General features: G+C 31.8%; 1 protein-coding gene across 1 annotated transcript; it reads right to left on the bottom strand.

Moving 5' to 3' along the window:
- Nucleotides 1-18,972: 18,972 nt before the first annotated feature.
- Nucleotides 18,973-21,600, bottom strand: LOC123689415. Its single transcript, XM_045629299.1, has 3 exons — nt 21,514-21,600; nt 21,007-21,142; nt 18,973-19,190 (listed from the first exon to the last, which is right to left on the bottom strand). The coding sequence occupies exons 1-3, from the start codon at nt 21,598-21,600 to the stop codon at nt 18,973-18,975; spliced, it is 441 nt and encodes a 146-aa protein (XP_045485255.1).
- Nucleotides 21,601-25,975: the final 4,375 nt, after the last annotated feature.

Below are 25,975 nucleotides of genomic sequence, written 5' to 3' on the forward strand. Positions count from 1 at the left end.
TTACTATAATTATATGAATTTTAAATATTAAATCAAAAGTTTTACTGTAAACAGTAATTAAAATATTAAAGTTTCATCATAATATTCTTATGTTGGCTTGTTTGCTCCAATTTTAATAAAAAGCATGATCAGAATTATATAATTATTATTTGAAGAATTAATTTTGCGTAACATATTTCAGGAATCACATTTTATAACAGTTAATTAAGAGTTCTCAAACAATTTTATTTGTATTCAATTGTACTAATTGGTGATTAAAATGCAATTTTTCGCTTGGTCTGCTTTGAAATGGAAATACCTCGTTCCATAAACAATAAAATAATTTAATGATTTAGAGGCGATCTCCGTTGTCATTTGGATCAAAGTAACAAAATATACGTATTCAGACTTTAGGATCTAATGAAGCTTTCTATGTGGTAGTAAACACTTGTTAGAAACGAGATATATTTTATAATTATATTTTGAGTAATTTACTGTTCACAGTTCACTTTTGCTATGCATTTTTTAACAGGCGGATTATTCGTCTAAGTCGGATTTAATATTTGTATCTTGCTGGTTTTTTGCAGATCTGTTTGCCAGTCGGCGAAGACCTCGAACCTTTTCCATTTATACCTTTCTTGGATCATTGTTTCACATCACTCTAGAAAATAGCCATAAACATTTAACATTTTATTTAAGAATGCAAGTTAATAGTCATAGTCAGGAATGGAGCCCGTGGATTCCTTACTGGTGTTTTTCATATAACACTACGGTACATTCAAGTACAGAATTTACACCGTACGAATTAGTATTTGGTAAACAATGTAACTTACCAAGTAATCTCACGTCAACTATAGATCCAATTTACAACTTTGACAATTATGCAATAGAACTGAAATACCGATTACAAAAGTCACAAAATGAAGCTAAAACTAACCTTGAAAATTGTAAAGTCGTAAGAAAAATAAAATATGACATAAGTATTAACCCATTAACATATAAATATGGAGATTTAGTATTGGTAAAAAATGAAAATAGCAACAAACTTGATCCTTTATATATAGGTCCATATTTAGTTGTAAAAGATTTATCGCCGAATGTAGTAATGTTAGTTAATGGCAAAGAAAAAACTATTCATAAAAATCGGACAAGACTTCATATTAAATAATGAATGTATTGATAAGACTTTTGATTGTATTACTACACTTATGTTTAGATACTTACTTATATTTTTCTGTAATAAGATATTGCTATTGTACTTTATTGTATTTTAAATTTAAGAATATCTTTAATTTAAAAAAAAATACTATATTTCTTTAATTTCGTTTAACATTTACTCATATTATTAATATTAATCATAAATTATGTGATAAAAAAAAATGTTTCTATATATTACATTTTTTTTTTGGTGGGGCATGTGGCGTACCTATGCCTTATATCCATATTCATAATTATACTAGTATAAATTCTCATGCATTGTATTAGAGCTGGGAGTATTAAATGTATCTTCGAACTGTGAACATCGTTCTTATTTAGTCACATCCTTACATACTTTTGGCTTCAGTTTATTTATATTATAACTAATTACATCAGATTTATTGTTTACTAAGTTTTGATTTTTACTCCAATCCTATGGTGTAATCATGAAAACGGCGAGAATATGTTTTTTTCCTATTTCAATTTTCTTAATCCTTTTTCGATAAATGCACTTGCAATATATGTAAAAACATGTGGTTTTTACGGATTTACTAAATGTAAGTTGAAAAATTCTGAGTACGCTACATCATTATAAGCAAAAAACACATTAAACGACAACTTTTAACTATCGAAATACAAAAAGTACACTCAAAATACAATAAAAAGCTTTCTGTTCTAAAATTACGAAAAATAAAAGTATAAAGTCGTAAATGGAGAACACCTGCTTTGTATTACGTTGGACGAACTCCAGAACAAGGTAGTTCAAGATACTTTTTCCATTTTCATAGAACAATCGAATAATAGTATGAATCGTGTTCAGTTTGCAGGTCTTGCAGATGTAAAGCAGTGTTAGCAAGACTCTCGTTCAAAGAAATTCAAAGAAATCTTCAGTAAACAACAATCCATACATTTTCTTCAATAAGCATATTTTAGTGGACTTACAATTTGCATAAGTGACGTTGTGGTATGCTGTGGCAGTATCGCAGCAGACAGCTCCACACTAGATTCCTTTACACAACTATTGTTTGTTGTACGTTGAATTATTTGTAGTACAGTCTTGTGAAATAGAAATTAAATTAATAAATAGTTTATTAAAACCTAAAAATAACAATCAAATATACAGTATTTAGTTTACATTTTTACTCAACATTGTAATAATAAAAATCTTTCAAAATTAAAGTACACTGCCACAGGGACTAAACTATTAATAATAATTAATAAATATAATATTAATTATAAGTATAATATTCATATAATTGTTCCTGAATTCTGTCTAGAATGACGGGCATTTCTGTTTCTGTTTATTTTACATTTAAAACGCGGCATTGGGATAAATACGATTAATGTCCAGTATTTATAAAACAAATATTAGCATTTTACGAGGCTCACCCGCAGTTCAAGCTAACGTTATATTATGCCATGTGTGGTTACGTATGTATCTATGTTTTTGTATTATATTATATAGTTTTTGCTATTTTGTATATATATTTATATACAAAATAGCGCAAAACTCGAAGAGGAAAAATACGAGTATTTTTTACATTGAAATATTATGTTTTGTATGGAGACAAAAATCGGGAAAATATTTAAAAAATGTTTATTTTTTATTTTATACTTTTATCTAGTACTTAGGTTTTTATTCGAATATAACAGGATTACCGAACAGTCTCTATGGAGTAGCATAGCATGTTTCACATGTAGCTACTAAAAGGTACATTAAGTTAGAAAACATATTAAGACAAAACAAAGTTCGCGGGGGGAAGGTTGTTCATAATTGACTATACATAATGCCTAGTTTTTTTTATTTGTACCACAAAATAAAGATAACACACGATACAAATGTACATACATACAACTATAAAATAAAATAAACTTCAAAACGTGTTTTGTAATACTAATTATCATTATGTAAGTATTGTAGAAATTTTACACGGCTTGTTTAGTATTTGCTTGCTTTGAATCTTGCATCGATTTATTAGATTTTTATTAGCATAGGTGAATAAATTGTCTCAAAGATGGATGATGCAATTTTTCTCAAGCAAATATTTAACGCGATTTTTCTAGTACGTTATATTCAATATACTATATATACATATTAGAACATTAGATGGAAATTCTGTCACATAACTAACGTCTTGTGCAGTTAACGCAAATTGATGTTTAAAGAACTTTATTTCTCATTACAAAACAGAAATATTTTATTTACATGAGAAACTTAATATTAATATGTATATATTATATACGAGCGAGATACACGCCGCCATTAGCCGTAACAATTTTAGTCAGCTATGTTCATTCTAACATGCATCTTTAATGCCTTTTTGAATTTGTCAAACACTCCAATATTACGAATTTGAGATGGTAATTGGTTAAATAATTAATAAACGCAAATTGTTTATTTCATTAGCGCGCATACAGTCTGTAAACAGTGTGAATAAAGATACATGAAGTGATCATGGTACATGATCATCTATTGGGGCTTTTACCTTAGTAATAATTAATTTACAAAGAAGTTTCACTTCACATATGTGTACTTTTTACGCATGCAATTTTTTTATATGTGATGGGTATGAACAATATAGGTTCGCATTATTATTGTTTTTTTAATAAAAAGGAAAAGTTACAAACTAATCATCGAGTGATATTGTTTGCCCAAATGATGAAAAAGGGAATTGTATCAATTTCTGTAACACCATAAATTAAACCGAGCAACTTTAAAAGCTAAGACAGGTTTTTTGTATTTTAATATTTTTTTATACCAGTGAAGGCTATGCACAATACAAGAACAATACAGGTCAGGCATTCGACGAGTGGTATTGTTTGCTCAAATCGTGAAACATAGAATTGTATCAATTTCCGTAACACCTGGGCTCCAAAAACATTAAAAGCTATAACAGTGTATTGTTTTTTGTATTATAATTTGTTTTTTTTATATGAGTGAAGGCAATACAAGAACAATATAATACAGGTCTCGCATCGCCAAGTTTTTATAATAAAAAAGGAAAAGTTAGAAACTAATCGCCGAGTGGTATTGTTTGCCCAAATCGTGAAACAGGGAATTGTATCAATTTCCGTAGCACCTGGGACTCATGAACTTGAATTAACTTTTTATATACAGCTTTAAGCGTAGCTTATGTTTTATAGGAATTGTTAATAAATTAAAGAACTTGACATTAATATAACACACATGTATTTTTTAATTAAAAGGGTACAAATCTAACACTTTGAAATACAGAATCATGATTCTCATGTTTGTAGGTTAGACTTAGGCTAGTTTCTCCCTTGTGCTGTTCAATAAATGGCCCGAAGTGACGAGGTATGGAATACTACGGAATGCTACAAAATTATAATATTTTTTTTATGATATGTTAGCTGATGTAATATTTAGGACAATATTGTAACTAACAATAATAGCCATATAGACTTATGATTGTCTGCTCAAAGAAATTAATTAATAATATCACACAGTACCAACTCATAAAGCCGGAAACGCACTCGCGAGCCCTATGGCATTGAGAGTGTACATTTTTGGTAGTACTGCTTATTGCGTGAGTCTCCTGCGCGGTTAGCCCTGTTCTGTAAAAAATCCATGAAATTCTCCAGGGTACATATTTTACTGCGTATCTTTGGATTTTGACGCTATCTGATAAAAGATCATAGCAAAGTGTAGCCTAGCTATTAAACGTAAATATAACAAAGTAAATTTATTTGAAAATGTTAGTCTTTAAAAAATGATTAGCATTTTTGAATATACATAATAACATTCTTTATTCTTCTAAATGAATCTTCTTTTAATCAACAATGTTCTTCCAAAACAATTGTCAACGCTGGGAGTGACCGCTTAATATAGTTACAGTTAAGGCGCATAAAATAAACCTACGTGATGCATGGTTCTAGTTGTGATAGATTTATCACGAATATGACAAAAAAATCGACATTTGAATTTGTTTTCCTAGACTCGATTTAGTACCATATCGACCTTGGGCGGAAATAATTAGGCCTACATGTATGTCAACAACGCACAAACAAGTAACTTAGAAAATATAGTCCTTGGCAACAGCTACAAATTATCCAAATTGCCTTAGATTTGCTCTATTTTTATTCGCATACTTTCGTATAATTTTCTTATTCTCAGTCCATATCAAAATAATAGTTATTAAACCAAGTTATTATAATAATAACACAATATTTTTATTTATAGCATATATAATAATAAAATAGTTTCTTCGTGTTGATAAATAATTATATTTAGATTTATTATATTCGTCCTAGAAAGTATATTCTGAATAAAATCGAGTTTATAAGTCTAATTTATTGACTTTATGTAACCGATTAAAATCTATTTTATACCGTATCAGTTATTACTTAAGATGTCATGGTGTAATGACTGCAGCTCCTTACAGACAATATGGTAATTAATATACTATATAATATGTACTTAAAATTTAGGTTTTTATATGTATTATAAAAAGTAATAACTGAGTAATGATAACTGATTAACTTGGATATAAAAAAATGCTTCTTTAGTCCTCCAGGGTCCAAGATTCTTTAGTCAAAGGAAACAAAGTTAGACGAAAGACTTACATCTGGGCTCTTTATTATTTTTGCCTGTTTTGCGGCTGCACCACATTTTGTAAATATCCGAGGGTTGTAAGACAGGTCTAACGAGTCCACACAAGTAGCATCCCAGACTAATGCCCGTCCCATTTTCCAAGATATCAAATAATTAATTACTGTAGAACTTTGAATTTACATTTCCTAATGAATTTACTATAAGGAAATCTAATCAAATTTCGTTATAACATGAGGCAAAACCAGTTACCAAAAACCGATACATTCTATTCTCATTCATCTTCGCGAAAATGTACAAAACAATAAATGAATATTGTACCAGGAATTATAAATAATTTAGTACAGAGGCGTGCTATAAATATTTATTGGCTCGTCTTACACAACATGTCAGTAATGTTCAGATCATATTATTTGACAATGTATTTCACACGAGTTTCATATGAACATACCAAAAAAATAATTTAGAATTTTTTAAATTAAAACCGTAATTAGAATAATTATATTTTATTAAATACCCTGATTAACACTTGGATACAATTTTTGTTGACCGATTAATTATAGGCCGTGTCTGATTTTCTTGATGTTAGGATTTATGGCGAGCCGTTTTCCATGCGTCAAAAAAGGTCACACAGATACCTAGAAATCAGTGAGATAGTAGAAAATTTATTTAAATGTAAAGTATCTGAAATAAAACGCTCTTTTTTATTATTACAATAAAACATATCGTATCAGTTGGACGTATGTCGTAATATGAAACCTGCTGCCCACTGAAATATTCCCGAACCAACTCGACTGAAGGTTCTTGAAAGGTCCGCTACGCACTTGCGAGCCTGGCAATGTGACTGTTCATGAGTACTTAACATCAGTTGAAGCTGTTGCCCGATCCGAGAAGGCTCCGAATATAAATTAATAATAAAAAAAACGACACTTTCTTTAAACACAGCTTTTTAAACACTCTATATTTTTAAACAGTATTACATTTAAAAAAATCTAGTGCTCCTGTTAGCATCATGTATGTGTTTTTTTTATTGTATCTTTTGTTATCAAATTACAAATTTCCTATTTTACCAAGTGAATTAAACCACCATTCTCCTTAATTCACTAAACGATTTCCTCTCATTCTTGTGAAATCCATTGTAAGATCGAATAAGTCAACCGCCGAGATTTTCTAGATTTTCGGACGGAAATTCGAAATACTTTTAAAGTCGTTTCGCCTAAGAGTTTCCGGCGGATCCAATATCTTGGGGTAATTTAATGTGTTTATAGATGTGAACCAACATAAAAAAAGAGAATTTTCACCTGCATCTTTCTAAATTACTTTTTTTATTGCAGACAGCATAGAAGTTGAATAATAAGAAAGTTCTGAATTAAAATTGTATTTGTCGCTTTTTATAACCTTAACAGCTGTCAAAGAATTGTTACGTTTATTTATGTAAACTTACGCCAGCTAAACAAATATAGATTATACTTTGTGTTTTTAGTTTTTGGTAATAGCAGGGACCTGGGCCATTTATTCGATACCCAAGAGATAAATTATGCATACAAACCCTTCATTCGAAGCCTCTGGCATTAAGTGTCCATGGGCGGTCAGCCTCAGATTAGCCCCCTATTCTATATATATAAGTTTAAAGAAGTATTTAGTGTGTATGAAATTCACACAACAGTCCACAATTTACAATTGAACTAATCTAATTTTATTGTATAAAATAAAAACATAATATGGAGCAGCCATGTAATTAAATTTCAAGAGACAAGAGTCCTCGAGCCTTGCAATAAGAGCAGCCAAGACTCGCCGAGGTGTGAAAAGTTCATGCTACGATAATAATTCATATTTCAACGAAATCCTTTTCAAGGTATAAAGTATGTGTTATGTTTTGCTTGCATACAATATGTACACGTGTAATACAATACTAAGGGCCTGTTTCACAATGTATGGATAAAGTGCCAAATAGCTATGCAACACATAAATTATTCGAAAGATAAAAGTTTCAAATAAGATACTTCGAAGTTCATGACGTATAGCGCTATCTGACAGTCGTGAAACGCAAAAATACTATTTATCCTACATATAAGTAACAAATAGCTTATTTGGAACTTATCCGGACATTGTGAAACAGGCCCTAAGAAAAAATAAATGTTGTGTGGTTTTATGAAACAAAAATTTAATTATGAAATAAAAACAAAAGTTTTAATAGATGATATTTTATTTTGTATGATTTACTAATTTGATGACACGATGTCCACAACTAACCTGCATTAAATTTAAATTTCGTAAATGTAATGTAATTCTTTGGGAAATAAAATCATTCTTCACTTATGGTTTTAAGGAACCATACTGACAATTTACTTAGCTCCAGCATAAGAATGTTTTATTTATATAGAAATATTAAAAGACACATAGATTCTCTATTAATGTCCACACAATATATTTTTGTTCGAGCAATAAAATAGGGTTTCACCGAAATATAAGCCGACACGGCCTTATCCAAATGTCCTTGTGGTCCTGAATAAGGAATGAGGAGTGACTTGTGGTCGAACAACTACTTTATGTAACGGAGAATGTATACATAATTCCCATTTACATTTATGATCAAATAGTTTCTCGGAAGCCTAAAATTATGTATTTCAACTATTGTAATAAAAATTTCATAAAATCAATTATAATTATGGAGTGTTCAGAGGAGATGTTCGGATGAGTATCTGCAGCCGAGTTTTATTATCTGACGTCGAGGCAGAATAAGAAATTCCACTCGTATTATTACTGTAATATAGTTACAATTATAATGTATATTAGAGTATATTAGAGATAATGTATATAAGAATAACTAAGTCTGTAGTCATTTCCATAAATCTGTTAACTGTAGGCATGGCGGTTTCCTCGCGAAGTTTTCTTTCAACTCACGAGTTGGAACACAAGAACAGAGTGTCTTACCTTTAGAAGAGACTTTAAGTGGTGTAAATCTAAACTTCTTATGTTAAAATTCTTATTAGTAAACTAGGTTAGATGTAAGTTACTTATGTTAAGCTAATGTCCATGAAATCATGAAATCTGTGTGTCCATATGCGCAGTTAAAAGTACATGCACACATGAAAAATAAAGTAAAATTTGTTCATACACAGGATTTGTTTACAAACTATGTTCTCGTAATGACAGAAGATACTACAATGGATCAGTTAAAACCAGATAAATTTCCACAGTACTAGTTAAAAATTCGTTTTTTTTCTTATCGCCAAAAACGATTCCCCGTCGTAATGTGTACGAGGATCGCAATAAAATTGTGAAATAAATCTCGTTATCTCTGTGTCGGCCGTTATCAGACTAATTTCAACCGGTTTTATTATACCTCAGATGGCAATTCGAGCTACATTCTAGAATGTTTGTAAAAACCTTACTAAAAAAAAAGGCATCTTTATTGTAGCTAAGCCAAAGTATGTTAAGGTATATGAGACAGGCATACATGTCGGACACCATGACGCCCACACACAGGGACCGAGAAAAAAATTTGGAGCAACCTGCACAAGTGCTCAATTGACTTTAAGAGTGAAGAAGAATGATTGTAAACCATAAAGAGTTGTGTTGTAATAATTTATTACGAAATAGTTTTTGCTCTTGTAATTATACAAATATATTAATAGAAACGTTAAGCTCGAAGCTGTCACCCGGAAAAAGCATGCATTTTGTTCGTATTATATTCTACTAGTGACCCGCCCCAGCTTCGCTTATTTTGATAAAATTCATAGGGTTCAGCCTGCGTTTGCAATGTAAGCGGAAAAAACGTAATTATTTACGACATCACATTAGAAATTTCAAAAATAACAGTATTTCTCCAATATTTAATGGATGTTATTTTTTTGACTTTGTTTTATACTATGTAGTGATGATGTAAGATTTACCAATCTATTTGTCGTCGTTTCATTTCGTTCTCCATCCGTTTACCAATATAAATGTAGCGATATAGCGAGTCATTTGATTGTGATTGGTCTGCCAGTTGACCACAATCACTACGTTCATAATCAAGCTATACAATTCGCACTATCATGGTAATTCACTCGCTATACAAATATTTGTGTTATTAAAGTCTTTTTTAAATTTATTTTATGGTATTTGAGAGTGTAAGTTGTGAGGTTTCAAAAATGTACAGTAAATATAGCTTGTAAAGTATTTTTAAAGTAGTTTTAAACTTTCATACTTTTATGAGGCATAGCGTACTGAAAATGGGAAAAGTTTGTAGTTACTTGAAATCTCTATTGATTTTAAAGATGTTTTTCGTTCGTTAACGTGCCGATATCAACATCACTCTCAATAGTACTCAGAATGTCTCGATAAAAATACATTTGGAAATATTACTACTTAATGTGGTTACACACGCAATAGTTTAGTAGAGTAGTAACCAATATTTTATTCTAAACAGAAGTAATAGTAGAGAAATTAAAAATATATTTTTCTTTGATATTTTGGAATATCAAATTTGAATTTGGAAGTTTTAATGTTTCAAGATTTTAAGCCACAGTTTTGGTTTGAATCTTGTAATACAAGATTACCTCCGTCTCAGGGTGAATTGCAGCGTGTAATTAGGATGCTCTCTGAAGTTAATGACGCTAGCAAGACGCTTGAGAAATTATCTAGATAAGAGTTTAAGTTACATGAAGGGGCATACCAGCAAACTACTCGGTACTTGATAACTTTGACTTATATTATTTTATTTATACGTTGCAAGAAATACAGTTAAATTAAATTATTAATTAAGAATGGGGACAATTGGCGGCCTTAAATTTAAATATAATTTTATTAAATAAGGTTAGTTAATATTTGTCAAAGTAATTGTTTATTATAAAAAAAAGTTATATGTACTTACATACGAAGTACGCTTCATTACGTCAAAGTTTGTATAGTCTGTATAGACTTTAAATCAAATCATATATACAAGTCATACCTACTCTTTAGTACATATTACGGTTCGAGTTACTAATTTGCCGAATTAGTAATTGCAACTATATAAAAGTTAACAAAGCAATTCAAACAAATTTATCATTAAAGACTACTAAGACTTAAATCATTTATATATATATACCAGTTGTAGCTTTTATTAACGAACAATTTTTTTCATAAGGACTAGTTATATGTACCTATGAGAGAATATCGATTTCCGATCTCTTCGACAATTATCAATCAATTTACATAAAATTATACATTAATTAAAACCTTCCCAGTATGTTACGTCTTTACTGTAGGAATAAAACAAACGCTAAAAATATAAAATATGATTATTTATAAATATAATTAGAAATACTAATATTGATGATATGATATTAGACCCAACAATGAAAAAACACAAAAATTACTTGATTCTTCCCAATCTTGCTTTCGTAATATAGTAAAACATTTCCAGTACAACCCTATATATTAACTATATCCTGTGGGAAGTGGGTCGTAATTAGCTGTAATTAAGCATCGATTGTGGTCCCGCGAAACTGCATTACTCTGCAGTTGCGATTTATTCTCGTAAGTCCCACATTTGCCTGCTTTAATGAAATTATTCTTCGTAACAGTTTAAATTATAAGTTGATTTAATGTGACATGTAACTTCTTCTTTCTTCAAATATAATAATAATAATAATATAATAATAATAAATAAAACACGAATGAATTATTTCTATGTCAATTCGTTGACGGACATTGAAGCGAATTATGCAATTTCAGGGATATTAAAATGTAGAGAAGCTTAAAAACAATGTCTACGCGTTTATTCACGAAAATTTGCAGGGCGGGGCATATAGCAAGATGCACAGATAAAGAGTGGGCTTTAAAGATCATTATATGGAAAGGACCAAGAGGAAGAAGGAGAAGTGAGTGCCCCAAAAAGTGTATAAGAAATAGAAGCCTAAGCAGGAAGGGAATGGAGATGGAGATTACGTCAAAAATCAAACCGGTTATATTGACCAAAATCGTAGGTCCGTGCTGATATTAGTTACTTAATAACAACATCATCGGCTGTTACGACTATCCGATTTTACGACTAAATATGAGTATTCCCTTCGAAGCGTTTTAACAGATTATGACTGTATTTACTTTTTTACACATATTACCCACACATGCTTGAAACCGAAATGCATTTTCGAAGATTTCTACAAAAAATGATTACAAGAGGAGGCGGGGGGAATTGCAGAAAATCTGTCTACGTAATACTTGAACGGATTCTAGAAATTTAATAAAGACCGATAAAGTCGCTAGAGTTCCGTCAGACAAGTGACTGAACGAAACGTTTAACGAGTTTCCTAAACGTTCCCAGGCAACAACACTTACCTGAGCTAACCATTTACAATAAAACAAAACACGGAATTTCCAAGCTCTCAGTTCTTCACGATCACACCAAAATAATCATGGTGGAGTCGACAACATGTTTACAATTTCAACAAAGACCACAATTTGTAAAACCACTCACACAACAACGTTTGCCAGAAGAAACTCTAAAAGTCAGCAGACAAGCTTTTGTCGTGCCCGCCATCGCCATATCGCCATAGTTAAACGTTATCGACACTGCTTTATTTAAATCAAAATGCCAGCGACTTGAATGAACATCGATCTTTAATTAACTGTCTAGAGATTCAATTAACTCTCTGATTTAACAACTTTACTGCGACTTACTTTTTGTTTCTTTACAAATGCCCTTCTGACGGACAATCCGTTGGCTAATAAAAGATGCATCTAATACCACCTTACTGATTTTACCTTTGACTGACAAACAAACTTACTAATAATACTGTGATACACATTCACAAAGCTTAATCTTCTGAAGCTGAAAATAGCCTTGCTTTGAGCTTGACGATAACACCAGAAATTAGACATCTGATGCTCATGTTAGACGGACGATAAAATCTCTTAGCCTCAATTCAATTCCATGCTATTTTGGACTTTATCTGTGTAAGTTTACAGCTTGTTTTTGACAGAATTTATTACTTGCAAGTGATAAACAGGTTTACTATGTTTACGAGAATAATATATTTATAGTATTTAATGTCATAATAATCGCTTTTAATGATATATACCCAAAAAGGAATATCATGTTCTTGCTATTTAACTAGACGTTAATGACCAAATAGATATTATGTACGTTAATATAGAACATAATATTAGTGCATATTATTTTGAAATGGTTCCATCTCCTTACAAACATTTTATAAAACTAATATTTGGCGATTTAAAAAAGTGAAAGAGAGTTATTTTTGTCTCGCCCTTGATTAGTAACAGGCAGTCCGTTTAGAAGTTTTTAATTTTGATCTTTAAGTGAAGAAAAGAAACGAACAGTGTCAGTAGTGTAGTCCTTTTACATAAAATAATGAATTCCTATTAAATTTATGGTAAAAAGCCATTACTGCTACAATATTTGGAGTTGTCCTTTTTAACTCAAATTACTGTTTTCTTCAAGGTTTTTCCTTAAGGACAAATAAGTGTCTGATGGTGAACCTAATGCATAATAAATGTAAATTAAACATTACGCTTAGAACCATCGAACCCATTTAAATATAATTTATTCTGTTATTGAAATAATAAAACAGTTCAGCATTAATGTTCTCTGTTTGTAATTGAAAACAAATAATTCCTTAATATTAATACTAAAAAAGCCAATTTCCACTCATAAAATTTCATTCAAAATCAGAAATTTTCCTGTAGACCTTCGTTTATATATTATGGATACAAAAGGGGCTCGAGGAGGAGTGTTATAAAACCTCATTTCGGCAAGCAATCTCCCGGAATCGATATGTACCTTTGTTGGAATAACTCATTTAATTTACGCGTTCATATTTTCAGAATCGGAGTAAATTATGTCAGAAAGTGAATTTGTTTGAGTAATTCAACTCAAGTTTTATGGAAATTGAGTTTTAACAATATCGATATTATATTAAATACGCTCTCTGAAAAGATGCCTTCTGGCAATGTCCATGGCCACCCAGAAATATTTTTATATATTTAGGTTTTAAAGGCTAACAAGTTTTGTGACAGATTCTAGCGCTAAGAATGATTCAAATTAACCTGAAAAAGCCTTTTTTGATATAGAACAGGTCATAAAGGCCAGAGGCTCAACTGATATTAAAACTATTCTTAGCGTTAAGTATATACAGTTTTTAGTAGTAGTCATATTATGTAAAAACGTAGCACTAACGGCTCGACCTTTTTTTTCTTGAAGAAATGCGTTACGCATATCCTCCCTTGGCACGGTTGCCTGTGAAAGGTTATATGGGATTCACCACTGTGCATACCCACTAAAACCCCACGGAGCCACCAACAATCGCCCGAGGCAGGAGACGGTAACAGCTTAGCCTTGTCCGCATAACTAACGGCTCGACCTCACTCAACCGATTAGTTCTAGTAAATAACTCTGCTTTGGGACCGTTCAAGTATTACGTAAGCAGATTAACTGCAATTTATCCCGCCCTCTTCTTGTTAGAAAAAGTAAGCAAAGCTCTTAAAAATATATAAACTTATTATTTAACGTTTAACGTACATAAACATATTATTTTTTGTAGGAAACCTCGAAAATGCATTTCGTTTTCAAGCCTGGACAATGTGTTGATATATGTGTAAACTAAATAATTACTGGTGACGTCATCACCATATAAGACCCACCAAAGACCTCTCCTTCTTTTAGATGGTAAGAGAATCATAACTATGTCTAATTGCAAGTTGCTTGTCGTATTACTAATTTCAAACGAAGGTTTTCAACTTGACTTGTATATTATGTGTTGGATGTTTCAATTTTGTCTAAGTAATAAACGGTCGGTCCAACTTTGATTTTATCCCTTTGGTGTAAGGACTTGTGGGCCCGTGTGGTTAAAGGGTATGGGCGCTAATTACACTTTTTAGTTTTAATTATTATTATTACTTCTGTATTTACTTTATTTTTTTTACTTAATAAACGTATTTAATCCAACTACATCACCTAATACATAAAAATATATCAAATAACTAACCTTAAAATTTAATTATTAAAAAATATTATTAAAAGGAGTCCCTTTAGGCAAGGTTCCGAAGATACTAGCAGCGTTGCCCCTTTGAATAGCTAGACTAATTCTTTGTGCGAGGTAGCTGCCAGCTCTTCGATCTCCTGTGATGTCGACTAACCTTTTTGATAATTCCTTAAAAAGCTTTAATGCGCTAGGACCCCACGGACCAAGGGTCTCGACACCGAATGGGACAAAATCATATTCAGAGCCTAGACCCCTGTATTATAACTATGTACGTTAAGAATATTGTTAATCCTCTATATTTGTGTGTTATTAAATATATTACGATTTTTTTGAGTTATTATAACAATTGTTACAATATATAATACAACAACAACTCGACATTTGGTACTTGGTTAGCGAAGAGCCACTCATATCGTTTGAAGTTTGGCGTTAATTATTCTGTAGTAATACTGGTTACAATGTTTACAATACATCAATCGTGCACACAGGCTCAACAATACATTTGGTGCAAATCAGCGAGCATTCAGCTCGAAAACAGGGTAATGATTTTGTACTATTTTATAGAACGACTAACTGACCTGACAAACGTCGTTTTGTATATAATTTATAATAAAAAATAGGGGTGATCGTAGAGGGTTGAAAATTTAGGGTTGTATGTATTTTTTAATGCTGATTTATGATTTATATTATTTGATATTGATACAATTGGTAAAAAAATAAAAATAAATCTAAAAATTAAAAAAAAAATTAGGGGTGGACGACCCTTAACATTCAGGGGAATGAAAAATAGATGTTGTCCGATTCTCAGACATACCCAATATGCACACAAAATTTCATGAGAATCGGTCAAGCCGTTTTGGAGGAGTTTAACCACAAACGCCGCGACACGAGAATTTTATAGATAAGATGAAATCTTTTAAATTTTATAAATTTTCTCAAACACGTGAATGCTTCAGTGCCTTGCTTTGTAGGATTTCCGTCTTCTGTTATCTCCTTACTATAAGTGGACTTCCAGAATATCTTAATTGAATCTAGGATTATGTCGCAAGAGCTTAGCAATTGTTTCAAATAAATGAATTAGGAGTTTCCATATATATATGGAAAGTATATATACTTGTACTAAATTTTGAACACTATACAATAATCAGTGACGTTACAATCAGTGGTATTTCATGAAACCACCTGGCATCTGTCACAAAATTAAAACAAAAACATGATACAAATTGACGTACATACAAAAATATGAAAAGCGGTTCCGTCCATATAACATGCCGACACGAACAGCGAAATCAAGTACATACAAAAAATAGTGTGCATACGTTCGTAAAATTAAAAAATTACTATATAAAAATAATAATTGAAGTATTTGAACCAATCGGTAATGAGCCTTAATTTGATTTTAAACTGAAGCCAGATACCACCATAATAACCAAAAAAACATTTTTTAAACAATGTTTGATGTGAAAACATCTTCGATTGTATAAACGGCATCAGACCTAAGGAACTTGTATGAATAACGTAAAAAAGTTATGAGCAATGGGTACTTTAATAATATAGGAAGTCAATGTGAATAGTCAATCTATCTATTCCAGTGAAGAGTCTTGTTCGTTTGAGCACAGCAGTGATTCGAATGTATGTACCGAGGGTTAATGCCACTGCCATGAAAATGATATATTAAATTAAAGGCTGTTCATATATATGTCGTTAAAACCATTTAAACAGCGTAACTAATTAATTTTATTACAAAATCTGAAATTATACCATAATTTTTTTTAAATACAATTTTCAGACTAGATATTTAAAAATATTTTAAAAAGAAATGTTACTTTTACTTTTTTTTTAGTGTTTATAGGTTTATAAACCTAAAACACTTGAATATTTCCATACAAATTCACTACTTGCAGTTCCACACGCGTCCTGCCTCTACGAACATGCTACGAAAAGCTACGGTGCTACGTGTGTCTTGGGTGTCAATTATGTTTTTTTTAACAAATTTACTCACATACTACATCTGATTCATGACCAAATAATAGAACTAAAAGTAATGACCAGTCGGCATAACATTCAATCGATTTAGTTTAATATAGGCATCGCTTTAATTAAGTAATTTGAATCACTGTCGCATTGTCCATTAAATATAATTAGGGTGCAGAGGGACTAGGGCGATAACGGTGCTAGATCACAACGACCCATTTTACGTAAAGCCTTATTTGCGTTGATTAAACTGAGCATCCGTCCTTCGAGATTTTATACAAAATTAACCGCAGCTTTCAAATTGGATATCATATAACAAGAATATAAAAAAAATTACTTGAAATTTTAAACTTTAACTATATAACTTTATCCCCTAATAAAAAAAACACATTATATATCTAGCATCGATCAGTACTAGGAATTTAAGATCTTCTGAATCAGCTGGAGAAGAGTTTCAAATATAGAGATTAGTGAAAAAGGATAGAGGAGGCCTTTGCCAAGAGGCAAACCGAACTCGAGACCGAGATATACTGTAGTGAAAATGTATTAAAGTTCACAGTGTTTCGAAATATAAATATTATTATTATTATTATGTAACATTAAGTTTATATAACTATAAACAAGAGTCTTATGACCAGTGGCAGTAGTATCATTTAGTATCAGATGAGCTGCTCGTCAGTCCCTATTCCATAAAATATATTCTTATGCGTTTATACCTATATACTGATATAAGACCTACCGAACTAATCTTAATATAGTCAAGGAATAAGGATATAGTTGACTTTATTACTATATTCCCTGGGTAAGCCAGGGGCAGTACAGTCCACGTCTACCCAACGTCGCGTGCCTCAGGCAAAACTTTATCTTGAGTATTGTTTAGAGCGGCCCATTTACTTTTTTTAGGGATTTCTTTCCTGTTGGAGCTGTCTGAGTGTGTACAATTCATTACCATTTGCGACGTCCAGTGGGTGACAGGCGTTTTCCAGCACAGTTACTGTAGTTGTTCATGAAAAAGTCTTCTCAGGAAATAAGATTCCCAGAATCTGTCTTAGGCACCGGTTAGTAATGATCTGGACTCGTTTCGAGATGGCTTTTATGGCTGTCCACTAACACCATATTATATTTTATGTGTCTAAAGCAAGTGGGAACTTTATATCAGGTAAGTATTATATATTATAATTCATTAAATATGCAAATATATTAAAGTTCTCACAGAGCCCGTAAAATCTGAAATTCACGTTCTTAAAAAATATGTCAGCTATTTATGTCATTGTTAATTATCAGAGATTTATAAGAGTTGCGTTTAAGGGTTAAAAATCACATAATTCTTCATAATTGTTGGCCATTAATTTTATCGGGGGCGTAGGGACAGCAATAAAGCGGGATTTGCAGCTCTCGATTTATTTGGCCTACTAACAAGCCAGGTGGGAATTTTGGTGTTAATAGCGATTTTACGAGGTTCGCTTCTATCGGGGTTTATTTCTTGGCCACAGCTGAACCATTGAGGTCGTTAAGTGCATAATAACCATACTTAATTTGTCTAGACTTCGATAGATTATATGTTCGTAAATATTAATACGCTGATATATATAACTGGGCCTTATATATATATAACCTTTAGCCCAGTTTTATACATATATCAGGAATAATAAATTGTTAACAGTGTTGTTACAGCTGGCTTTCGCCAATAATGAAAAATTAAATCTTACTTGAAGTTGGGTTTTAATAATTTCATTCTCATAAAAAACATGTCAACAGAAACATTAAAAAAAATAAAGTGAAAGTATATGTTGTTGTCCTTCATTAAAGTTCTAAAATCTTCGCAAGCCGATTCGAAACGGGTCAACTGTTACTTATTTCCGTAGCACAGAAGTTCATAAGTATATTGCGGGTAACATATAATGTATGTGCCTTTTTTATCTATGTTTGGAAAGACATTTATGATACAAATTCAAAACTGAGTTCCAAATATACAACCATGATTGTAGATGAATTAGTTGACCAGTTATATTTTCTGTCAATCCTTTTTTAAAACGATAAATTAAACATAAATTTAATTTTTGATAGACAACGTAAAAGTATTACAATTATTTACATTTTTTTACAAAAATCGCTGCGGGATTGCTCATACATTAAATAATAAGAATTGTAATGTATTTTTTTAAATATGTTATCCGATTGCAGGTATATAACTATTAATGCATATTTTAAATAAACTAAGACCAACCGATAGCCAACCCACACAGTAACATTCACCAGGCACCGACAATAATTCCCTTATTATTATTGCTTTTCTGTTATTGGCTTGAATTTATGATCGCAAGTCCACGAACCATTCTTTTTGTAAATCTTCAATGTATCCTCTAAGAGTTTTCTACTCGGCTGATATGGTACTCTAGAAAAAATTACGATATCGCCATTAAAGCAATCTCTCATTATCAACAAGTTTTTTCGTAGGCTCCATTGATCTGGATTTTCATTTACTAATTTTGTAGTTGTGCCTGAAACAAGGAGAGTTTTTAATTTTATACATTAAACGGGTGGAATATTATATTAATATCTTAGGTGAGAACCCCGAACTTGGCAGTTGTGCTGAAGGTACCCCAGCCACTGTAAGCGAGGGGGCTTGCCTATAATCATTTCAATCAAAATTTAATTACGGCATGTTTAGATATCATTGGACCACTTTCTAGCCTTGCATTAAAACCGCCCGATTGGCAAAGGAAGCACTGATGCAATTAAAAAGTTGATTATTTTTTATATAAAACAAGACTAACGGTAAAGCGGCTCACCTAATGTAAAGGTACCCCTACCCATGGACAGCGAGAGCGTTGCCGACCATCTAAGAAGATCAGGAAAATTATCCAAATGCTTTCTCTTACGAATTCTTCGCGATTTGAACGGCTTGAAAAGTCCTTATCCGGAGATGGATATGTTCGGCAATGATCTGATCGGTTTTAGAGAAAGCATTGCTAATTCCCTGTTTTGCTGATTATGTATTTTTTCTGCTTAACAAAAACTCTGGTATTTTTATTGTATGTTTAGTTTATCTTGTATGTTTACTCAAATTGTCATACATTTTAGGTAAAAGAGTTTGAACATATGCCGTAGATATAGTACTATGTATGGTAAACTTTAATACATAAAAAAGGCTCTTTCTTTCTGTTAATGTTTTTGTAGAAAAGTACCGAGGGCGTTTGGAGCAAAACCACATGTTTTTAATCATATTTCAGAGCGCAAGGTAAAATTCAAAAACAAAAACAGCAAAGCTTATTTCAAACGTAAAATTTGGAGCATAATATCAAGCTGAGTTATGAGATGTCGCGAGCTGAAATTTTACGCTGAAATGCCTTTGTGCATTGTGACTTTAGTTGTCATAATCTTGGTGAGTACTGTTTTAGTGGCCGTGAAATATCAAAATAGTTGGCTTATGTTGTAAATTTTTAATTTATACGCAATATCTTTTCAAGGCGCAACGTCTACAACAACCTCTGTAGGTCCTGGCCTCAGATTTCTAAATCTGTTTCATGATCATTTTTAAATCTAATGTGCCTGACACACATCGTCGAACCAATTCTACTTAGGGTCCTTCAAGAATAGAGCGTACCAATTCTTAAAAGGACGGCAACGTACTCGCGAGCCTTACTTAATCAATCAAATAATTTCGTTTCATATCATTCAAAAGCTGTATTACTGGTACTCGCCAGTTTATGGTTAGTGTAAGTTTACATAAAACCACTCTAAATTATCCCTTACTGCGTATAATGTAAAAAACCCACTTTACATACACTACAGAATTTCTCTCAAGCCCTATTTCCACTTACATGGAGTTAAAAATCTCTCGTTTTCTTGATTAATAATTATTGAGAATATTTTTTTACTTTCACATCAAATGTGAATAAAATTAAATGCAAAAAAGTAGTAATTTAAATTAATATCACAATTGAGAATCTTAGTCATATCAACTATACTATATCTCTAAATGCATGGATATCTCAAAAACGATTGACCTGATTTTGATTTTGATTTTTGGGAAAAGGCGTTGGCACAGCACAGAAACGTGTATTTCATAATTCTTTCGATGTTTTTTTTATAGAACAGGGGGCAAACGAAGCTCACCTGAAGTGATACCGCCGCCCCTGGACCCTCTAAATGCCAGAGGGCTCGCGAGTACGTTGCCGGTCTTTTAATAATTGAAAAACATAGAAAAACCAAAACGGCACGGTCATAAAATCCAAAATAAATTGTAAAATTTTTATTAGAAACATCAGTTAATTTTTAACTTACCTATTTCAATAATTATGTTTTTGAAAACACCATTGTACTTGGTTCGTTGAAGATAGTGTTTCCTCTTAAAAACCTTACTACTCGTAGTCCTAATCTCTAATGTGCAGTTTTCCCACAGAACATTGCCGCCAAAAGTATCATAACGAGCTTTGTTCGATTTTCTTTCCTGCAGTTATAACACTATATAATCATTGAAATCACAATACAATATTAGACATTATTGGTAACGTTATTTGTCTTCAGTGCCTTTAAAAAGTTCTTAATAAAACTTATGTAATTCCTCCCTGTTATGAAACCTCACTACGCGAACCCCAAATTTACCTCATAACTTTTCGAATGAAACTTTTCTACGCATGCTACAGATGCATAAATTCACAACTGACATCATGCTTCATATTTTTTTGAAGAGCAGGAGACTCATAGTCCAATTTACTAAAATTATCAATTCTACGAAATAGGATATTTGGGACTTTCAATCAAAACCTCTTAAACTTATATATACACGAATGTTTTTAGTTTTTTATAAAATATACTCACCGTTTTTCCCACTTTTCGTATTAAAATTTTAAAGCAAGGCACTTCATCCTTGGCTGTATGTATTACAGTCTGCCACACATCCACCATTTTCTCTATGTGTAACTTGTTTTCTTTAAAATAAGGACACGAAATCAAGGCAATCTTGCTTCTCGAAGAAACGGAATTTGTGCCAGTTGTCACATTCTTTGTATCTTTACTAGAATAATCTTGTTTTATATTATAGCCTTTGGTATAATGCCTGCAGTCTGATTGATGTACTACACATATAATAAATATTAAAATGTAACAAGACATTTTTAACGATGTGTCTTATTGGGATGCCGTTATCAAATAGTAATACTTATACGATTGTCTAATATATTATGCTTCAGCAAGGTTTGTTTATAAAATAATGGTGCAAATGACGTAAGCTACGACCATTAGGTTCTCTGACGCCGGTATTATAATGTTTAGGGTGTGTTTAGAATATGCAACAGCAATATAATTTTCTTGTTTTTTTTTATAGAACAGGGGGCAAACGGGCAGGAGGCTCACCTGATGTTAAGTGATACCGCCGCTCATGGACACTCTCAATGCCAGAGGGGTCGCGAGTGCTATTTTAAATTTGCTATATTTTGTTAATTTTAAGCGGAATTTACTTTTTTATAATTATTTTATGGTAGTTGTATGGAGATGATCAAATAAAACATTTTGTTGAAGCTGGGTAACAACTGAATTTAATAGTTTGAAATATGAGCTTATAACTAACATGAAATTACGGGTAGTAGGGTTGTTATGCAAAATAATATAACTTGGCTTATCTAAGGGTTACTCACTTATGTTATTGGACATTATCGGAAACGAATATGTTAAAATACAATTTATGAGTGTGGCAAAAACTAAAGGGCTAAATATTGGCTTCAAGTGTGCGATGACTGTTTACATTTTGTTTACGCTTTTAATTATTACCTAAAATATAACATATCTAAAGTTAGTTCACACAACTTGGGTAACTAATAATTACCCAGTAAGAGTAGGTTTTGCGCTTGAATCTTGGGGGATTAAATTAAAGACACCTAAAGTATTTAGCAAACAAAAACCGCGCAAGAAATCGTATTATGCTCATTACTTAATAGTATTTTATTTCAGATACTTTTACACTTTTATTTCTGTCATCCCATTCTTTATATATATTATCTATTTCCCATTTTTGGCAAGGCCTCCAAATCCCACCATTAAAATTTATCTTCTGTTTCTGGCCTTCTATTGTCTCACTCTAGAGTGTTTATTGTTCCTTCGGCCCCATGTAAATACATATTTTCTACTCTATTCTGTTCCCCTTGCCTCGTGTCCTACCCATTTCTATAGTTATATATATACATAAATATACAATTATATATAGTTTATTTTATCCATTCTTTTCTTCTCTATCATGCATCGTTCTATCGACCTCTATCACATCTTTAGCCAACTAAAGCGCAGCATACAAAGCTACCTCATAGTATTAGTGAAGTTAAATAATTATCCTTTGACTTTAAATACACAAAAGCTAGCATAAGCTAGTTATAGAAGATGTTTGCGATCTCAAACTAATTACCATGTTATAACACGAGTGAATTTATACGCTTGAAGCTAGTAACTAGTACTTGTAGTTGCGAACTTCACTGCAATGAGTGTTCGGTAAGCTTGCTTTAATACTGTTGTAGGAACGTGTGCCTTAATGGTTTCAACTAATGAGGCTCCTACTTTGCTTCAGTATTATAGTTTGTACAGAGCAGTTCTCTTACTTTTTGTCACATTAACTATCTTATATGTTTTATTATGACTAGCGGTTTTTATTAAAATAGGCTTTTTGGCAGTATTAAATACTTACTTTATAGATATTAGGAAGTATTAAATATTAACAAATGGGGAATATACAATAAAATTTAGCAATACTTAATTTTAATGTATGATGATGTAAAAGAAGGGTGACGTGAAGGTGGATATATGGGGTATACTCATGATGCAGGTGAAGGGTTATTCTTAACACGCATTTTAACCATATTCCGCAATAGTTTAAACTAGTGAAGACTTAAACATTGGTAGTTGTGTATCCGGTTTGCGCGATACAAAATGAGTCTTTTCATAGTTAATGTTGATGTTAGGAACATGATGAACATGTTCGTTAAAAATCATGTTATCTTTCAGTGACTAAAATAAAATGCGAACTTAATATCTTCAAAGGTGTTGGTTAAATTTTGTAAGGTATATTTAATTTATACGGTATTCCACGTTTTAATAGAAGAAACTTCGTTTTTTTATCCACCAAACACGATGCCTCAGCCTGGGTTTGGATCTGCATCTAGGTAGGGTAACCCCTGTCAGGGCTACCCTACCTAGACTACGTCTAGTCCGAAGGCAAAGTAATAATTAATCGATTACAGCCCTTAATTGTTTGTGAATGGAGCTTTGATTTGAATATCAAATGATTTATAAACACTTCAAACCAAACACACCAATTTGTCAGAATTATGCGAGACGGCGGTATGAATTCCTCTCGTTTAGTAACAATGGGAGAATCTTCGAAACAGAATACTGCTGACAGTAGGACAGTCAGTATTTCATTTATAACCAATTTATTGGAGATTATTAAAAATTAAAAAATATGTAAATTAAATAAAGTTATAATGTCTAATAAATAAAAATAAACCTTTTTATTATTTTAAAATATAATAATACACAAACTTTTTAGGGTTGCACCTCAGATTTTTGTATATATATATATACCTAAAGAACTTTTTACGCGTCTTTTGATACCCCACTTTGTTATAAATTCCAGAAATCGGGGAGCTATTCCGATTTTTCCGGGAAAACGGTGGTGGATCCTATGCCTGACATATGCCGTCGGCTTTTTGGGTTTAAGGCAAGCCGGTTTCGTCACGATGTTTTCCTTCACCGTTCGAGCGAATGTTAAATGCGCACATAGATAGTGTATTCGTCCCCAGCCGGGGATCGCACCTATGATTTCAGGGATGAGGGTCGAGCGCTGAAGCCATAAGGCCAACACTACTAAGGAGTAGTGTATTAAAGTTAGTCTTAACTTTTGTTACTAATTTATTGAATATACAAATCAGTCTAAATAGAACCAGGATATCTTATATTATATTTATGCTTGTTCATTTTAATTTGTATTATTTTTATTATTACGAGTAGTATTATTATTATTACTTTTGCTTTAGTTCACATCAGACAAACAATAGTGTCGGGTGGAGGAGAGTTACTATTTTCCATGGAGAATATTCAGAGGTTGTTCGGATTAGTGCTGCTGAGTTTCATCATCGGACGTCGAGGCATAATACAAAATTCCACCTGTATCACCTTGACGTCCGACGTTCCACATCTGAGCGTTAAGGGATTATCTGCGAACCAGAAGCTGCCCACTGTACAAATTTTAGTAATGGTAATAGAAAACAAAATTTGTTAAATGTATATCTATACTAATATTATAAAGAGGAAAGGTTTGATTTTTTGTTTGTTTGTATGAATTGAATAGGCTCCGAAACTACTTGGCAGATTTGAAAAATTCTTTCACTGTTGGAAAGCTACATCATTCCTGAGTGACATAGGCTATATTTCATTTTCAAAAAAAAATAGGCATCCTTACTAAAATTACGATAACATTATCATTTGTTTATTATTTGATACAATTCTAACAGATGGCGCTGAGTTAAAGGTAGTTTAGTTTAGGTCCGTGTCGTGGTACCAACGTTTCACATAAGTTCTCCTACGGTTTACCTTGATTAATTTACTACTATGAATTATAACAAAAACCTTAGCCACAGCAACGCTTGGCCGAGTCTGCTAGTAAAATATATAATGTAAAATGTATCTGAATAAAGGCTATTATTATTATTATTAATAGAAAACGGAGGATTATTTCAAGAAAAAGATCGCCCACCAGCACTGCGAGTGTAACTTTGCAAATAAAAAATAATTATAGATAATTAATTTCACAATTGTTTACTTATAAACTGTTTAAAACATGCTGTGCCTCCTTGAAATGCAGTTCAAGACAGAAGTTTAACAATGCACTTACAAACTCCAGATAGTATTAACAAGAATAAGATGAAAACGTTTCTCCTTCGCATTCTCCTCATTTCGTGTGTCCCGTTTCTCAATCTTAAATATTTGTTTAGCGTGAGTTATTAACGAATTCTCGGCTTAACCATTCTTAGTATTTCGCTGTTAAGAGATTTATGTGTTATGAAGATATTAAGATCGAAATATACCCAAACTAGCGACCCGCCCCGGCTTCGCACGGGTGCAATGCTGATACTAAATACACTACAGAAAATCTGTGAACGTTGTATATAAAAATGTGGGTTATCCATAAGAGATAGACATATACATAGACCATTTCAATGTGTACAATATTAGTACATTATTTTGATAAAACTCGTAGAGTTCAGCCTGCGTTTGCAATGTAAGCGGAAAAAATGTA

This window comes from Pieris rapae, chromosome 8, assembly GCF_905147795.1.
Source record: "Pieris rapae chromosome 8, ilPieRapa1.1, whole genome shotgun sequence".
In the NCBI taxonomy this organism is placed as follows: domain Eukaryota; kingdom Metazoa; phylum Arthropoda; class Insecta; order Lepidoptera; family Pieridae; genus Pieris; species Pieris rapae.